Source organism: Pygocentrus nattereri, chromosome 3 (assembly GCF_015220715.1).
Source record: "Pygocentrus nattereri isolate fPygNat1 chromosome 3, fPygNat1.pri, whole genome shotgun sequence".
Classification (NCBI taxonomy): domain Eukaryota; kingdom Metazoa; phylum Chordata; class Actinopteri; order Characiformes; family Serrasalmidae; genus Pygocentrus; species Pygocentrus nattereri.
Window position 1 is genome coordinate 39,438,243 of NC_051213.1, and position 18,925 is coordinate 39,457,167.

The following is an 18,925-nucleotide window of genomic DNA, read 5'->3' on the forward strand; positions in this document are numbered from 1 at the left end:
ATTTTTGTGCCCATAGGATTTATTATCAAATCCTGTTATGTTATTTACATTTTAGACTATGAAAATAAAACAAAAATTCTGGATTGTTATTGCTTCCTGAACGACCGGCTCCATCTTTAATAACCACTACTACTAACAGTAGAAGTTTACATGCCTGCGTTTTCCCTCTGTTTCATCAGCCTATTGCAGTTTATTGAATACTCATTAACACAAACACACATATAAACACATCATCAGCCACTTCACGCTATCTTGTAGCTTGACATTTTAGACACTGTAACTCATCTGTTGCTGCATGTCTGTTGATGTTTGTGTTACCAGCTGTGTAGCACTTTACCAATGGTCTGGTTCTCACCATCAAACCACTCTAAATGAGGCCCATATAAATTTTAAAAAGAAAGGGTTGAAAAGCTTAAAGATCCTGGTACTTTTTTATTTTCGTGCTCCATAATGTTATCTACTTTTAGCAGGATTTAAACTCATGCTGAGTAGGTCTCCCATTAAAGTACTAACCAGACTTAACCCTGAATAGCATCAGGCATTATTACAAGTTCCCATGGCCATCTCACCACTTCTGAAAATTTAAATTGTAACTGAAAAGTCCACATAAACTATTTGACTGTAATCAAAGATGACTGAATAGAAAGGTAGGACTGGAAAGCCTAAAACTCCTAGTATTCCTAGTTAGTCTCGCATACAAGCATTAACCAGAACAATGACTGCTAAGCATCTGAGATCAGACAAAATTACGCGATCTTCTTGCTATCCAGACATTTTTCCACCCTATATGGATTATTCTACTAAACCAGCTAAATAGGAAATATAAAAAAACCTTGTAAAATTCACATGGAGCAAAATTTCTGCTTTGATTTTAAAAAATGTATATTATCAAAAAATCACTGGTATACACCAGTCAGGCATAATATTATGATCCTTGTTTCTACGCTCATTGTCCATTTTATCAGCTCCACTTACTATATTTGTGCACTTTGTAGTTCTACAATTACAGACTGTAGTCCATCTGTGTCTCTGCATACTTTGTTAGCCCCCTTTTACCCTGTTCTTCAGTGGTCAGGACCCCCATGGACCCTCACAGAACAGGTACTATTTGGGTGGTAGATCATTCTCAGCACTGCAGTAACACTGACGTGGTGGTGGTGTATTAGTGTGTATTGTGCTGGTCTGAGTGGGTCAGACCAGCACAATACAAAATATGCCTGATTGTGACACAATTGTGACACAGTGAACTGGCTCATGTTAGCAAGCAGGAGAAATCAGCAGATACTGTTGATGCCAATAGCATAGGTACCTGCGCATCAGTAAAGGCATCATTAATACTTAGGGGTACATATGCATTTTGGAGGAACATATGCTGCCATCTAGACGATGTCTATGTCAGGAACCTTCCTACATGTTTCTGCAAAGCCACATTGTGGACCGCAGCTTCATAGTAAGAGTACAGGTTCTAGGCTGGCCTGTCTGCAGTACAGACCTGTCTCGAATTTAAAACGTGTGGCGTATTATGAAGTATGCAACAATGTAGACCTTAGCCTGTTGAGCATCTTAAGTGTTACATAAGGCAAGAATGGGAAAAATTCCCATTCTTTCCTTATGTTCTTATATTCCCACTAGACGTATCTGTTTTATGAGGGTTATGCTCACAAAAACCGATTACACTAGTACTCCTATAGACCCCGATTCTAAACAAGAAAGCAACAAAATATCCTCATCCTATATTGACGACCAATAACCAGTCGACTACCAGCAGCAATATAGTGGCACCCTTGGTGGACATTCAAAGTTAGTTTTCTGAGTTAGTCGGCGCCGCGCTAAGCCCTGTCTCCTTTCTTGACTTTACCAGAGACGTAGCCCATGGCTTCAGTACATTTTTAGGCAGCTAACATCCATCCATCCATCCATCCATTTTCTAAGCCGCTTCTCCGTCAGGGTCGCGGGGGGATGCTGGAGCCTATCCCAGCAGTCTTCGGGCGGAAGGCAGGATACACCCTGGACAGGTCGCCAGTCCATCGCAGGGCGGCAGCTAACATGTGGATCCATATTGCTTCCAGAGCCGGTAATACATGAAGATAAGATGTAATTCATATATTCGGTATAGTACAGCAGGGGGCAGTAGAACGCATTGCTCTCCGTTCACGGCAGAAGAAGAACATGCTTGACACCATTCGGTGTTTACATTTTGTAGCAGAAAGTGTTAAACTCTGTTTTCAAAATGCCATTCGCTGTAAGTGACTTTTGCGGTGACTGAGTACACAAGGACGACGAAGTTTGACATGAACGTTTTATTTGTTTCTTAGTTTTTGAACACTCGACACAGCAACAGTGAGGTTTCTGTGGGTAATGTTTAACGTTACCCGTTGTCACGCGCTGTGTGAGACTTCAGACCCAATGAAGTAACAGATTAGTTCACAACCCCTCAGTGTTACTCTACTTCTAGAAAGACTGTTCGCTTTACAGTAGGAGAAGTGCCTTTCATTGCTCCCCATGATGCCATTGAGGAATACCGGTCTGAAAAGGTAGCTGCCAATTTTAAACGTCGCCCTGCAATACTGGAGAACGTAGTTACTGCGCAGCTGGGGAGCTGCGATTAAACTGAGCGAATAATCTATCATCTTTCGTTCTACTTACGTGGTCTTCGTAATATGCATTAATGATGTATTCCAGTCATTTTGAGCCAAAAGGGGACATAGCCGCACGTAGCTAATTGGCATATCATGGGCCCTTTCTTTTAACACTGGCTTTAAGATCTTTACCATTTCAGACCAAAACTGGACTGGAAGTTTCTGCAGAGGTTCTACAGCATTCTGAAAATTCTTTTCCCAAGCTGGTCCAACCAGAACGTGCTCATGTTTGCGACATTGCTTGGAGTCACTATTTTAGGTAAAAAAAAAAGTATTCTTATTTATTATTATTATTATATGATGTTTAATATTTAGAAAGCTTACTTTTGGGAGTAACAGCAGTGCGCTAAATGTAAACTGGATTAGGAACTGGTTTAGCAGTCTACATCACTTACTGTAAAAGTTATTTTTCATAGTCAGGCTTAAATCAGCATTTAACAGTATGCTGCAGTTTTATTTGCCTAATGTAGTCCATGCCCTCACGAAATAAAAGAAGTGATTTTCTTTTATGCAATATATTGTCTTTTGTATGAGGGCTATATGAGTACAGTGTTATGATGTAAAACATTTGATTTCAGTCAGATTGCCTGTGGGGAGTGAGTAATGTAGGTTGCTTTTTTATTTAGTTGTCTATGGTTTAGTAGACCTATTACTGAAGGGCCCATATCCTACATTTTTCTTGTATTAAATTTTTTCCTTGAGGTCCTTACGTGATATATGTGAACCAAAACAGTCATAATTCAACCTCATTGTAGGTTTAATAAGAGGATATGAGTAAATAGGTTTTGTGACATCAGAAAAAAAACTGAATTCAGAACAGGCTGTTTTACAACTTAAATTCCATATATGGAGTATGGACTGGGGAGAGAATGGTATGTTTTGAAAGTTTAATGGTGTTTTTGTACTACTTCAAAATATGTTTTAGAATTTTCAATTTACCATCCTTGTGTTAGTAGCACTAACTGCTGTGTTACTTGCTGATTTTGAAGCTTGTGTTTTGTTATCTGATGGATAAGCCTCTCTCTGTCCAAATGGCTATAATAACTAATAGTTAAATTTAGGATTTCATGCATTTTCTAATGTAATTTTCTTGTGCTGTTATCACTTTATCAGTTCGATTTCATATATTAACCCCCCCCCCCCCCCCACCTGTTAGTTCAACTGGTGATTTATCAGGTGGGTCTTATTCCAAGCCAGTTTTACGGTGTCTTGTCTCAGAAGAACTATGGCAAGTTTCAAGAGTTGGTGTCATTTGCCATTCTCCTTATCCTTATCAACTCTGTTGTAAGTTATCTTTACCCATTACCTCTTATCTGTCAATATTTTTTAATCTACATAATACATCCTCATTTGCTGTAGAAGGTGTGATTTAAAATTCTCATGTGAGAATTTGTTAATTTGCATATCAGTGAGAATTGCTTATCATGCAGGTAGTTGTTGTCTGAGGTCATAATGGTCAACATAATCCAACATTATGGCGTTTAGTCCATAGGTTAACTAGGATTATTTTGTATTCAGATCTTCATCTGCTTTTTCAGCTAAAAAGTGTTGAACAGTACATCTGTAGTCTCCTGTATGTGAGCTGGAGGGAGTCTCTAACAGAGGACCTACATAGAGATTACTTCTGGGGACGAGTGTACTACACCCTAAACGTACTCCGGAAGGACATTGATAACCCGTAAAGTGTTTCTTTTCAAATATTTAATTAATTAAATTATTTTAAATAATGATGCTGGACTGTTTTCTGTACAGATGCATGCCTGAACCTGCTATATCAGTGTAAGCGGATTAGAAATTGTCTGTGTGTGTGTGTTTGTTCGTATGTATGGGTGCATACTTCTTTACACAGAGACCAGCGGATCAGTCAGGATGCAGAGAGACTCTGCAAGCAGCTGAGCAGTATGGCTAGTAGGCTCGTCATATCCCCCTTCACTATCTCATACTACACCTTACAGTGCTTCAACAAGTGAGTGTGAATTTGTATGTAACTGCTGTCGTAGTATTTTTGCCACTACAGCAGTTATTGCAAACCTTTAATTTTGGGTTTATATGCAGATTTCACAGATACTAAAACTTTGGGCAGCAACTAATGTCTAAAACCCTGTTCATAAATATGTGGACATTTCAAATTTCATTGTTTATTTTTTTGATAATTTTATGTCTGCATGGTCTCCCACCTGTTTCAAGTCACTAAAAATGGAGCTTTATGAAAGTGCTCTCCAGATTGGAAAGGTTTCCAGCGTTTTTATGTGGGTGGGCAAAATGTAGCTTTTTTATCTTTCCTTTATCTTTCCTCAGAGAACTGAGTTGTTTCTGTGTGCTTGACAGTTTGGGGGTTGATAAAGTTTATTGCTTATTACTGAATTTAGCTTTTTGTTTGTAATGCAACAAAACCACTGGCTGTGTCCGAATAGTTAAATGAAACTTGGCTGATCTGGAGACCATGGCTTCACTTAGTATATTCCCGACTATGTTTAAAAAAATATCTACGTCTGGACAAGGCCTAAAAATACAATGCTCAAACATGCTCAAAAACTTTACCTTACAGCAACATGTGATGCAAATTATGTCACTGGGATTTATTTTTATAGTGCTATTCAAAGTGTTGCATTGTCACACAGCAGTTTTAAAGAAAATCGGGGTCCAAGTGCCAAATGAGCAAGGCAAGGACGGCTCCTTTGGCATGCCTTCATGCATATGTTTTATGCTCTAATTTCTAATTAATCTTTTTGTGCATGGTCCTCCATGGAGGTCTGCATTCTGAAAACAAATATTTATCTAATATTAGTAATCAAATCTATCAGTTTCCTTCAGATTGTCTTGTAGTTGGAAGCACTGGACACACTACAAGGAATTTACATGTTTATGTTCTCTTTTCTCTCCTTTATTCAGCACTGGTTGGATCGGACTACTTAGTATTTTTGGCTACTTTGTGATAGGGACAGTTGTCAACAAGATCCTGATGGGACCCATTGTTCTCACTCTGATTGAACAAGAAAAGCTGGAAGGAGACTTCAGGTAGATCAGTACTGAAAAAAATCTTTATCTACTTTGTGCTGAGAGAGTCTCACAAGAAAAATATACATTGTGTTACATATTTAGAGCAGGGGTTCCCAATTTCAGTCCTGGTAATTTGTTTTCCCATTATCTGGAGCAGTGCTTTCCAGTGCTGGTCCTGAAGGCATACTTCCATGCATAGTTGAGAGCTTCCTTTGCTTTAACACACCCGCTTCAACTCAGTAATGGGTTATGAATGAGCTGATTAGTTGGGAGCACTAAACACTTGACTGTGTAAATCAGGGGTCCTCCAGGACCATTGCTAGGAACAGCTGATCTAGAGTGTATTTTTTGTTGAAACTATTCCAGACAAAGTAATAATCTAGTAGCATTTGTAGCGTATGTAGAGCACTTACTATTCACTGATTATTCACTGACAACTACAACAAATCAAAGGAAATTAGAAGCACGCATATGACTGTTGTCACATCCATTGAGAAAGATAAAAGTAAACAATGATGTATTAAATACTTTATACTAATGCATTTCCAGCCTAGATGGAACTATTTATTTAGAACTAATACATATCTGTGACTTTTATGTTTTGTATATCCCATCAGATTCAAGCACATGCAGATCAGAGTCAATGCAGAATCAGCAGCATTCTATAGGTCAGTCTGTCCTGTGCCATAAGGTCTGTGGTTATTTCTTACCTATGTTGTTATGGAGATTGCTGTGGTTATTAAACACATGGTTTGTCACCTTTAAAAGAAGCTACTGTCCAAACACAATCTTTCTTGAAGATGTCTTCTGCTTTCTTGACATTCAGTGACAGTTGTGACCGTAAGCCTTTAATGCCAGCTAAGTACAAGTCTCTTCTTTTGCCCAAATTTAGGGCAGGCAAGGTGGAGTGTATGCGGACAAACTGGAGACTTCAGCGTCTCCTCCGCACACAGAGGAGTCTGATGAACAAGGAGCTCTGGCTTTATATTAAGTCTCAATCTTTTTTCTATGTTTCTCCCCCCTGCTGGTCCCAGGAAAAATTTTAAAATAATTAAAAATGTTTCTATGATACTAATGTTGAGTGTTATGTTAAACATCTGGCAAACTTTAATTTAGGAGAAATTCTGGTGCCATACACGTAGAGACTGAAAAGTTCTTAATATGGTTGACATGTTTAGTGTTCATAGGCCTTGTACCATGAATGTAATACCTTATGAAGGCCCTGCTTTCCTGTTGCCAAATACTGCAGTCATTATGTGGTGTATATGTATATAAAGTACTGTGCAAAAGTCTTATGCCTCTAAGCAAATTGTTTTAACTATTCATCCTTGCAGTAGTGTTTTAGGCAGAAAGAACAGTGTATAACTTTACAGTGTTATACAATAGACATTCATGCAGTAGAAAGAAATCAGAAATTCTTGTTTTTGAAAAAGTTGTTGATATCTCATGAGCTGGTTAGAAGAAAAGAGGATTGATTCCTGATTGATCCTTGATGCCCTCAGTCATTGCATAGATGTGTTCAATTCCATCACTGATCAGGCAAACCAGGTATTAGATTATAATAAAATAACTTGGCTGCTTCAAGGACAGGTTTAGAAATGGTTAAGTAAACACACTGACAGACATAAAATCTAATTTGTTTTAATATTAATATTATGAGCTGAGCAAGAAATGCTCAGATAAATAGCTTTTTAAATATTTCCTCATGTCCTGAAAATGTTTGTATGGTACTGTAGGTCACCTTATTTAAATTGTAAGCTAATTGTTTTGCACTGTCTCTTCAATACACAGTTGGAGTGAACACGTTCGACTATCTGGGAAGCATCCTTAGCTACGTCGTCATTGCAATCCCTATCTTTGCAGGTGTCTATGATGGTATGACCCCTGGTGAGCTCAGCTCTCTTGTCAGCAAGGTCAGATTTTTTTTATATTGCCTGAAGCATTGCTTAAAACCCCCATAAGTATTTTAAGAGAATATAGTTGTGAGAAAAAAATTGTGATCCCAAAATGTGATTCGGCTTTCTTCTAAGACAAATTAGTTTACTGGTTCCTCAGTGATTGTAGACCTTCTTGATGTAGTAAAGCAACTCCATGCAATTATGCTCCCTCCACGCTTTACACTTACAGCTTTTCTCATGGGGTTCTTTGTCATTTGTTTAAATTGTACAGGATGTTCTTCATCTTTGAATGATGCACACTCTTTGGGACAATCCAGTTTTTTTGCTAACCATCTGTTTGACCATAGATGAAAGGATGCCTTAATCTTTAGAAATGCTTTTGTCTTTCCAGTATTTTGAGCTTCAGTTTTAACTTTTTTTTTTTTGTGATGTCCTCTGAAAAATCTCTTTCTGACTTGAACACAGTTCTGATGTCAAGACCAGTCACTAAAACTGTGTGGATTTTGAAATGGCAGGTGAAAATGAATGGGACTCCTGCTGCTCTCAGTATATTATCATTTAAGAGGATAATACTTTTTCCATTAGTGGCCTTGATTTGGAATGCTTTCTTTAACAGTCCTATAAGTTCCTGTTGTTAAATAGTTAAATGTGTAGTAGAAACTGCAAAGTCCTAGGTAATTATTTTAGGTGACGTGATGGTAAGTTCCCAGACAGCAGTGAATATTTACTTGGAGTAACAAGGGTAGTAAGTACAAATATGCCCTGTAATGTTGCATGGTTACTCAGAAAAATACATTGAAAGAATCTGTAAGTAAATGGTAAGAACAAGGCAACACTAGTAAGAATCGTAGCTTTCTTTTACAGCCCAGATTCAATTTTATTTACAGGTTATTTACAGGTTATACTAAATAAGACTCTTGTATCTTCAGGTGTCTTTGAACTACTATATAACTACCTTATACTTTTTAACTTCTCAATACTTATTTTCCAATTTACTATTCTTTTTACATTAATGCATTTTAGTGTAATTTAGCTTGACTGTCTGGTAACTATCCTTTTAACCAAAATGATTAAATAGCCCTTTGGAGATACACTTTGGTACCTCACACATTCAATTAACAGCTAGAAATGGCATTGTAATGCAGTTTGGTTAAATGGTCTTGGAACATACCATCATGTTACCCAAAATACCTAGTACTTTCTACCTCATACTTACCTGTTTGATATTTTTAATACTCTTTAGGATACAGTCAAAGAAAGTGTTACTGCTTGTTTAAACATTCTTTCAAGAAATGACAGTAAAATGTTTTGGGTTGTTAAATGTGTGATTTTTTTCATGACTTGGATGAAAGTCAGATTGGGTATTTTATGACCATTTATGTAGAAATCTTGTTAATTCCAGTATTTTTTTCTCTAATTATTTGGCCTGGGCAGGTCATCATATGGGTGATGTTTTTTCTTTTTCATGGTGTTGTGGGAGCTAGACTGTGGAACCTCTGTCAGAAGTGAAGCCATCTGTTGTGAATTAGTTCTGAGCAGTCACTATACATTTTTTTTTCCCAGTCACCCATTTGATGCACAGGATTTGCACAGTACTCAATACAGCGCTCAGAAGTAGTCTTGAGACATTTTTTAAGTGCAATCTTGTATCATCAAGTTATCATTTATTCTTTTGTATGCATCAGAAAAGTTGTGTCAACCAGCAGTAACAATGATGTCTACTAACTGAAATTTAAAATAATCACCATAATTAATTAAAAACTTGAGTAAAGCAAGACAAAAAAATACTCAAAACACAAACATCTTTTTCATTTATCTAGGTTAGTATTTAATATTTTATTTAGGTTAGTATTGTAGTATTGTGTTGCTTTATCTACATTAGTATTTTCTTGCATGAAGTGCATAAGTTTGCACAATTGATGCCCAGCCAGGTTTGTTGGATTTTCTCTTTTGAATTGAGAGAATCAAGTTTTGAACTCCTGACTTTTTTCTCAATTTCATTACAATTTTTGATGCTTAATTTTGAAATGTAAAATCCATGTTATGCTTTTCATAGAAATTTTGTAATCAACAATTTTTTAAAATATTTTATTTAGGTAATACAAAAGAGAATTGAAAAAGGGTGATAGTGAATAAAGAGATTGAGCACAAAGAAAACAAAAAGAGGAAAAATAGTACTAAGGAAAAATTATGGGTCAATAAATACATAAATAAATAAAACATTATTTTACTCATTAATAGATACGTCAGTCTAAAGCACTACCTTCACATATTTCAGTATAACTATGTCTGCATATGAAAGACTGATCAATAACTAGCCCATCAAGGAAGTTCTAGGGAGGACAAATTTTTCACATAATTAAAAAAAAAAAAGGATTCCAGATTTTTTTTTTAACTCTCTGTAAGGAACCATTTTTTATGCATCAGATTTTCTCCAGTTCCACAACACAGAAAACTTTAATCCATGATGTGTAAGAGGGAGATATAGGAGATTTACATTTAATTAATATTAATCACCTAGCAAGAAGAGTGACAAAAGATACAAAATCAGCCTCCAAAGATGAAAGGGATGCTGATGGAGTCGCACCAAACAAGGCAATCATGGACTTTAGACAGTTTTTTGAAAGATTCAGAATTTGACAGTTCAACAATTCCAAGTTTTCTGAGGCAATACGTTTGTGATTTTTGAGTCAAAAATGTGTTGGATGGTGGTTTTGCAGGAGCAGCTCTGGAGGTCTCTGGTTTAAATGGCATGTGAGTGCATTTGGACTAGTGTACCAACATTGGCTTTGAAGTGAAACGAGGGGTTAAGTGAAATTTGTCTAGTTCACTATTGTGCAGTTGGACCGAGAGTATTGATTGATAACTATATTATAATTTCAAATTATGTACTTAATATGGTAAAGCACAATTTCTGTAATGAATTAACAAATTGGTTAAAAAACAAATGAAGATAGAGGTGTCCCAAGACTACGTCTGAGTACTGTAGTTAGATTGTAGTTTAAATAAGGTCCTGTGTTTTTTTTTTTTTTTTTTTTTTTTCTATTTATTTCTGCTTACGGTATCCCACATTTTTTTCCAGAATGCCTTTGTGTGCATATACCTGATTAACTGTTTCACGCAGCTCATAGACCTCTCCACAACACTCTCAGATGTTGCAGGATACACCCACAGGTATTTTAGATGATGATGATGATGATATTGTAATCAGGGCCTTTCTAATGATTTAAAAATTCCTGAACATTTTCATTATCTTAAATGCTCCATAGAACTATCCTTAGTATATTATTTTATATGCTCAGATTCTGTATGCATATTACTCTACTTATTTATATTTGAATACATAAATGACTACTGTCACACCTAATGTGAAAGACAAAAGACAAGTGTAAGTACATGAAGTTACATGGGGTGTGCAGCCCCATAATATTATGTACAGAAAAGCTGATGCTCATGTTGATGCTAGTTCAACTGTATTAATCATAGCAGCAGTCTTCTCGTTGTCTTATCATAGTAAATCACATCAAGATTTGAATGTTTATCATTTTTCTTAAAAGAATAGAAGAAATACAATCATGCTGATTATTAGTCTCTAAAATGACTTCAGCTTTAGCACAGTTGCTGTCTGGAAATATTGACTTCCATTTTATTTAATGTTTTTTTTTGTGCAGAATTGGAGAGTTAAGGGAAGTGATCATCGATATTGGCAGGAAACAGTGTGATTGCGATCCTGCTCTAGGGGAGGCATATAACTTTGACAGGTATAAAATACAAATATTTCATCAGGTATGCATGTGTTTGTTAGGTGCTAGTTTTCACTTTTTGGGATTCCTTTTGGTCTTAAATAAATACTAACACTCCAAGGTGAGGAGCTGTGACCAAATGAAATGTAGTGTAGATCATCAATGTAACATAATGAATTTAAACAAAAAAAGAAATTAATAACCAAAGCTTTAGGACTAAAATGTGATAGACCTGCATTTTTGCTCATAAAAACTCCATATAACTTATTAAACATTAATGCAGCAAAAAGTAGCAACAATTTCTTCATTTCAGAAAGATTTGTTTTCCAAAAGATAACTTCAGATTATACAGGACTTCTTCGAGGAGAGATTTGGAAATGATTGAACATAAACTGTCATAATTACCTTCTTAACTGGTCTCTTTTACAGAGCCTGATGGACAAACCCATTTATATGCACCCATTTATAGATATGATTATCAAGCTCTGTAAAAGAGATCAGTCGGAAGGTAATTATGACAGTCTTGCTATGTTACCGTGTTCATGAGTACATGCATGCTAGCTGCAAGTAGTCAATTACATATGTTTTGAAAGGCTACATAATTACTTCTTATTTTTTCAAATAGTGACGGGGAATTCCTGAACTCCTCCAGTGGCACTGCTTTTGTGCTACAGCAGCTGTCCTATAAGTGTCCTCTATCTGAGGAACTGCTGGTCAAAGAGCTGAGCCTCAAGATTTGCCAGGATACACATCTTCTGCTGGTGGGCAACACTGGTACAGGGAAAACCTCACTACTCAGGGTTCTCAACCGATTGTGGGAACCTTCTAATGGTGAGATAAATATTTATATACGTCTACACTCAGGTTTATTACCATACTTTACTACATAGCTGCACTTTGTAGGTTTACAGTTGTTACGGTTTATCAGCCAAGCTTGGTTAAGTCAAGTGGTCTTTGTCATTCCTCAATATTTTTGGAACAAAAAGTCATTCTTCAGACCCTGTGGTCCATCAGTGGAAAGGGACCATCACAGGGCCACCTCTGTCTGGATGTTTTTGGTCTATTCTCAACCTGGCAGTAACACTGAGGTGTTTAAAATGCAAGCAGTGCTGTTGTATTTAATACACCCATCCATGCACTGCATACTACCATGCCATTACCGTGGTGGGCATAGTTGTACCTAATAAACTGCTGCGTTGCAACTCATTGCATTGTAGGTTAGATGCTCTAATTTTTAACTACAAAAGGAAAGGATCTAATTTTAGCTTTTTTCAAATTATTATTATGATCTTTTTACTTAAACCTATTATTCCCACTTTGCCATGTATGAGCAAATTCTAATGTATAATAAATAAATATTTGCTAATATTTTGAAGGTGAGCTATATTTATCTACTTTGAAAGAGGGGAGCCTAAATACCAATTTTCCTCATTACTTAATTTCTTGGCTCACATGCATCTTATACAAATCTGCATTATAGACATTGCTGAATTAATTTATTAAATAACCGCTTTTTAAAGATGATTTGTAGGTCCAGATTAAGATCATTTGACTAAACAACACACTACACACTTACAAGTATACATGTACCATAAATGCAAACCGTTGAGACTGTGCCAGCAAGAAATAATTTTCATACATGGTGGAGATTTCAAAAATATCATATAAACTATATAGAAATATGTAAAATATATTGGGGTCTTCTTACTTCTCATATTAAGGATTCATTTGAAAACTTTGAAAAATTACATTCTGTGACCATTAAGTTCCTATGTCCTCATTCTCAGGTTCTGTTGAGATGACCACATTTTTTGGCCCAAGGGGCATCCTCTTCTTGCCACAGAAACCCTACTTGACTGATGGCACACTCCGAGAACAGGTGAGATACTCCAAACTTTTTTTCTAGGGAACTCGTTATCATCCACTAATCTGCCTCAAGGGCAGAGTAAACTAAGCTTTTGTAGGAATTCTGTAGAATTGACAAATTAAATATGAATGTATGAATTTGGTATGAATGAGTATTGGTAAATTTACTGCCTTTTTTTATTGGCCTGAAGGTGATCTACCCTTTGAAAGACATTTATCCAGCAGCAGGTAAGACTGAATCTTATCAAAATGTTTGAATGTGATGAAGTTGATTACAAGTTTCAGCCTGATGGTTTTATATTTCACAGGTTCTGTTGATGATGAGAGAATTCTTCAGTACCTTGAACTGGCTGGGGTGGTAAGCATTCATCTTGACTTTTTTTTTTTTTAGACTTTCTGGGGCTTAATTTTAGTAGGATAGGCCAGGATAAGATTACATGTGTATTTTGCTTGCTGTTAAATCTGCAGTTTTGCAGTAATACAAAAAATGTTGTAATCATGGTAAGCTTGGTCGTGTATTTCAGTCCAGTCTTATAAAGAGAACAGGAGGACTGGATGAGAAAGTGGACTGGAACTGGTGAGCTTTGGCTGGTTACTCTCAGTAAGCTGATTATAGTAAAGATAATATGTTAGTAACAAGTTGTTACATTTCTAAAGATTGTTTCCACTCATCACAGGTATGATGTCTTATCACCAGGAGAAATGCAGAGACTCTGCTTTGCTAGGCTGTTCTACCTACAGCCAAAATTTGCAGGTCAGTAATGTTCAGTGAACCTTACTTATGAACCTTATTTTACACAGTGTATCATCTGCAATACATTCAGAGATGTTGGGCTTACCTAATTTAACTCATTAAGATTTTTCCGAAAGTGTTTGTGACTAGTGCCACACAGGACAACTGCCTCAGTTTATCTTTAGGAGCAGGCTCTTTTTGCTCCCAGATGGCTCTTCATTAATTAATTCATTTATTTATTAATTAAAAATTACTTTCCATTACTTTCCAAAGAGATAGATTTATTTTTCACCAAATTTTTCTCTGTTGCTATGCTGGCTTGTGTCAGTGCTGGATGAAGCCACCAGTGCTCTGACAGAAGAAGCAGAGGGACAGCTGTACAGGACTTGTAAACAGCTGGGCATGACTCTTGTTAGCCTAGGTCACCGCAGCAGCCTGGAGAAGGTATGAAGTTCTTTCTTATTTGTATTCTAAAAATGTGGCTACAACTGGAAAAGTGAGCTGTCTTCCAGTGAAAGGTGTTTTATAGCGATTATTGTAGTATAAAAATTACAGTTGGTATAAAAATGCTTTGGTATTTTGTAGCTTGGCTTCTTGAGTTGTTTAGGCACTAAGGTTTTCAACTTTTAATATTCATGGATGTTATTCTATATCTTTGCATGCAATGTCTTTGAAATTATGTTAAGTAGTATTCATTTACAGATGACAATTTAACTCAAATAGCAAATGTCAAGGCAGTCAAACATGCTGTGGATGTTTGCAGTCTTTGTACCTAAATGTACAACCCAGTTTCCAAAAATGTTGGGATGCTGTGAAAAATGTAAATAAAAACAAAATGCAATCATGTCCAAATCATTTAAACCCTATATTTAATTTTAATGACAACACATGAAATGTTGAAACTTATATGCACATTTTGAATTTGATGCTAACAACAAGTTCCTGTTGGGATGAGGCAACAAAAGGGCAAAGTTGTGTAATGCAAAAAAAAAAAAAACACCTGGTGGTTAATTGGCAACAGGTCAGTAACATGACTGGGTATAAAAGAGCATCCCGAGAGTCTTTCAGAAGTGAGGATGGGGAGGGGTTCACCACTCTGTGAAAGACTGTGCAAAAGACTGTGCAGCATTTCAAGAATAACATTTCTCAATGTAAAATTGCTAAATACTTCAGGATTTTATCATCTACAGTACATAATATCATTAAAGGATTCAGAGAATCCAGAGAAATCTCTGTATGCAAGGGATAAGGCCATAAACCAATATTTGCTGGCTGTGATCTTTGGGCCCTCAGACGGCACAACATTAAAAACAGACATGATTCTGTAGTGGAAATCACTGCATGGGCTCAGGACTGCCTGCAGTCCAGACCTGTCACCACTGATAACATTTGGCACACTATGAAATTAAAAATACAGCAAAGGAGACCCCGAACTGTTAAGCAGCATAAATCTTATTTCAAAACATTTCACTTTCAAACTACAGCAGTCGGTCTCCTCAGTCCCCAAACACTTGTGACAGAGTGTTATTCAAAGAAGAGGTGATGAAACACAGTGACCCCCTCCAAACATTTTTGGAACATGTTGTTGGCATCAAATTCAAAATGGGCATATATTTTTCAAAAAACAATACATTTCTCAGTTTGAACATTTGATATTTATGGCGTGGTGGGTAGCGCTGTCGCCTCACAGCGAGGAGGGCCTGGGTTTGATTCCCCGGCCGGGCGGCCAGGGTCCTTTCTGTGTGGAGTTTGCATGTTCTCCCCGTGTCTGCGTGGGTTTTCTCCGGGTTGTCCGGTTTCCTCCCGCAGTCCAAAGACATGCAGTCAGGCCAATTGGACGTGCTAAATTGCCCCTGTGTGTGAGTGACTGTCTGTGTCTGTCTGTCTGTCTGCCCTGCGAGGGACTGGCGACCTGTACAGGGTGTATCCTGCCTTCTGCCCGAAGACTGCTGGGATAGGCTCCAGCACCCCCCCACGACCCTGACGGAGAAGCGGCTTAGAAAATGGATGGATGGATGGATGATTTGCACATCATTGCATTCTAATTTTATTTACATTCTGTGTCCCAAACATTTTGGAAATTACGTTGTACTTGCTTGTTACGAAGGGTCAAGTGGGACACTGTAAAAAGAACTTCTGATAAAATGTAATGGAAATTTGAAAAGCCATGAGACTGTATTGTGCTTTATAAAATAGCGTAAATCTGCTAGGTCTGTTGAAATGCTGTTGATGTATACAAATTGGTATGCATTGAACGTTCACCACCATTCCAACAGCACCTTATTAAAGGTGAAGAGTAGGTAGAAAGCCAGAATAGCTTTTAGTTTGATGGAGACTTTAAACATCTTAATCAGCACATCTGTAAGCTGTGACTGTTATGGATATTGCTTTTTTTTTGTTAAAAATGTACATAAAGTATTTGATAAAAAAGAAATGGCCATCTCCATCAGGCAAATTTAACCACATTCAGAATATACATTTCTGTATGAATGCTTTTTTTTTTTTGGAGGGAAATGTTCTTAAAAAAAATGAATAGTAAGTGGATAAACAGCAACATGTTTCTTTTAAGCCATATGTTTGGTCGAGTCAGATTATGAGGAAAAATGCCTGAACTATAATTGTTTTTACTGTGAAGTACATTTGATTTTTATGAATGAAAATTCACTACTCTCCTTTTTGTTTTTTTAAACAGTACCATGATGTCATGCTGCGACTGTGTGGAGGCGGTCAATGGGAACTCACCAAATTAAAAATGGAGTGAACCTCAGGATTTGCTTAGCCGAAATGAATGGCTCAGTCTGTACACACACATCCTTTGTATTTGTCAAAAACATCAAGACCTTTTTCTGATGTGGAAAATTACTTGTGTATCAGAAAAATTAAAATTTTGAAAAAACTTTGCAATATTTATTTGAAAACCTGTTATCTACAAAACATTTTAAGGCGTGAGAATTTTCACTAATAGTCATTATGCTTGGGTATAAAGACATTAAATTTACTGATAAGGAAAAAAAAACTGTGTTTAGCTTTAGACAAGTATAGCAAATGTAGAGAATTGAATAGGTAACATCACTTTTCTAGTGCATTACCTTGTGCCTAAGGGTTGAGTGTATAATTTTAGAAATGATCTAGTATCTGTACCTAACTTTTTGCATTTGTACAGTGCATACAGTTATTGTGCATCCTATCTTGTACCTAAGTTTTATGCATATTGTTTTATTTATATTTCATATATTAATATTATCACATTTCATTTTTAATGTCACATCTGTTTTGTAAATGTTTAACCTTAAATTGCTCCTTCATGATAAGTCAGAAAGCACAATCAAAACTGAACTTGCATGAATACTCAGTTGTAACTTCCAGTCCTTGACCTGAAGAGGGCAGTGTGTAACTTACACATTTATGACTTGAAGCTGAATGAACAGCTGCAAAGCTTGAGTCAGGAAGTGCAGCCACTGGCAGGTAAGTTACCAGCACAGTAACAGCAACAGCAGTTCTCTGAACAGCTATAACTTAAGCTTAGCTTGGTGCTTGTTTCCATGTCTGTTAAAAAAAATTATAGGTGGACCTGGACTGGTCCTGGCTACAGGAAGCCAATATGCTACATGTGCAACATCATCATACAATATATGTGTTGGGTATCATGCAATATTTCGTTTTTCTGAGGTTTTTAATCAGGAATTGCAGTGTTGCATTTTAAAAACAAGTACTAGGAGTGCAATTTTTATTTAAATCTTTTCAAACAATAAACTGCAGTAATTAGGTACTATAGTTTACAGCCTCCCTTTAACTGGTCTAAATTTATATTTTTAAGATGCACACAGTTGTCAGTGTTTTAGAAGTACTCCTATGCCCATAAAAATGTGTCTTAACATAATTAAGCTCAATAGCAATAACCAGCATATTCATTGTAGTGCCTACCCCAGTGTTAAATTTTCAGTATTGGTAAATAAGTAAATACTGTATAAAATATTGTGCAAAAAAAAAGAAACCAACCTTAATTTATTTCTGGTCAAAATGGCACACTATATTAACTTTTGGTTTCAGACTGAAAGCATAAAACATTTAACAAAAAAATGTATAGATGTCTCAGGAACTGCATATTTTAGATGCATAACATCTTTTTTATATTTAGTGTTTCCAACCTTTGCCTTTATTACAGATTCCATTCTTTTTTGGAGACTTACTTTAGCTGCACCCAAACTGCTATACTATACATACTAAATAAAAAAACCACTTCTAATAGAGGCATACTGGTTTAACGTACTATTTAGTATGGTAGTATTTGGTTTTGGATGCAGTATTTCATTTTTTCAAAGAAATCTGCTGGGGTTTTTTTCCCACAACTATGATTTAAATTAAATTGAGGACATCTTTATTAGTTTTTATATGACAAAATTGAGATATATAAAACTATTTTGCCTACAGACTGAATAAAGTTTACAGAATTACTTCGGTTACTGCATTCTCAACATTCAATAGGCAAAAATAAATAAGGAAATTTAAACAGTTGCTTTTTCATTATGTGAGCCGTTGATTTCTTAGCTGGACAGTTGAGGGCAGCATGCTGGGAATGTACATAGGAAGCTTCTCAGGCAGGTGTGGAAAAGATTTATAACCTCTCTGCACATGGGTCATTTTTATGTGTGCTCTAATGGATATTACTTTGGAAGACTGCATTGGCAATCAGCAATAATAGTTCTTTACAGTGGGGCAGATTGTTGTCGGTTTACAATAATGTTATTATCTTCTGGGATGTGCACACTAATGTGGCGATAGCAAATTGTTCAAATGTCAGGAATCAAAGCTATCATTTCATGTAATACAGATTTTATGTTGAGTATTATTCATCCAGAAATGTATTATCTCTGTGTTTTGTTTCACTTGTTCCTTATTTCTATTTGTCACCTCTATTTGTCATCTCTCTTTGGCCAATTACTAACTGAAAGTAGTGAAAAAAAGTACTCAGAAACACCACAGATTCATAACATAAGGTTGATGTCTGGCCTACGAAATTTGCTTTACAGTGCTAAATGGTCTATA

At 36.3% G+C, this 18,925-nt stretch overlaps 1 protein-coding gene across 3 annotated transcripts; it reads left to right on the plus strand.

The window, feature by feature from the left end:
* The first annotated feature begins 2,140 nt into the window (after window positions 1-2,140).
* Window positions 2,141-16,776, plus strand: abcd4 (ATP-binding cassette, sub-family D (ALD), member 4). Of its 3 annotated transcripts, none has more exons than XM_037537178.1 (19): window positions 2,141-2,534; window positions 2,764-2,898; window positions 3,796-3,923; window positions 4,158-4,317; window positions 4,489-4,605; window positions 5,532-5,657; window positions 6,257-6,307; window positions 6,532-6,626; window positions 7,431-7,552; window positions 10,620-10,711; window positions 11,209-11,298; window positions 11,906-12,111; window positions 13,068-13,159; window positions 13,338-13,374; window positions 13,455-13,504; window positions 13,671-13,723; window positions 13,824-13,900; window positions 14,208-14,323; window positions 16,572-16,776. In XM_037537178.1, the coding sequence occupies exons 1-19, from the start codon at window positions 2,503-2,505 to the stop codon at window positions 16,638-16,640; spliced, it is 1,848 nt and encodes a 615-aa protein (XP_037393075.1). In that variant the 5' UTR covers window positions 2,141-2,502; the 3' UTR covers window positions 16,641-16,776. The 3 variants fall into 3 exon arrangements, with proteins under 3 accessions (XP_037393075.1, XP_017573790.1, XP_017573789.1); XM_017718301.2 differs by having other exon boundaries at window positions 4,178-4,317; XM_017718300.2 differs by having other exon boundaries at window positions 2,780-2,898; window positions 4,178-4,317.
* The last annotated feature ends 2,149 nt before the right edge of the window (window positions 16,777-18,925 follow it).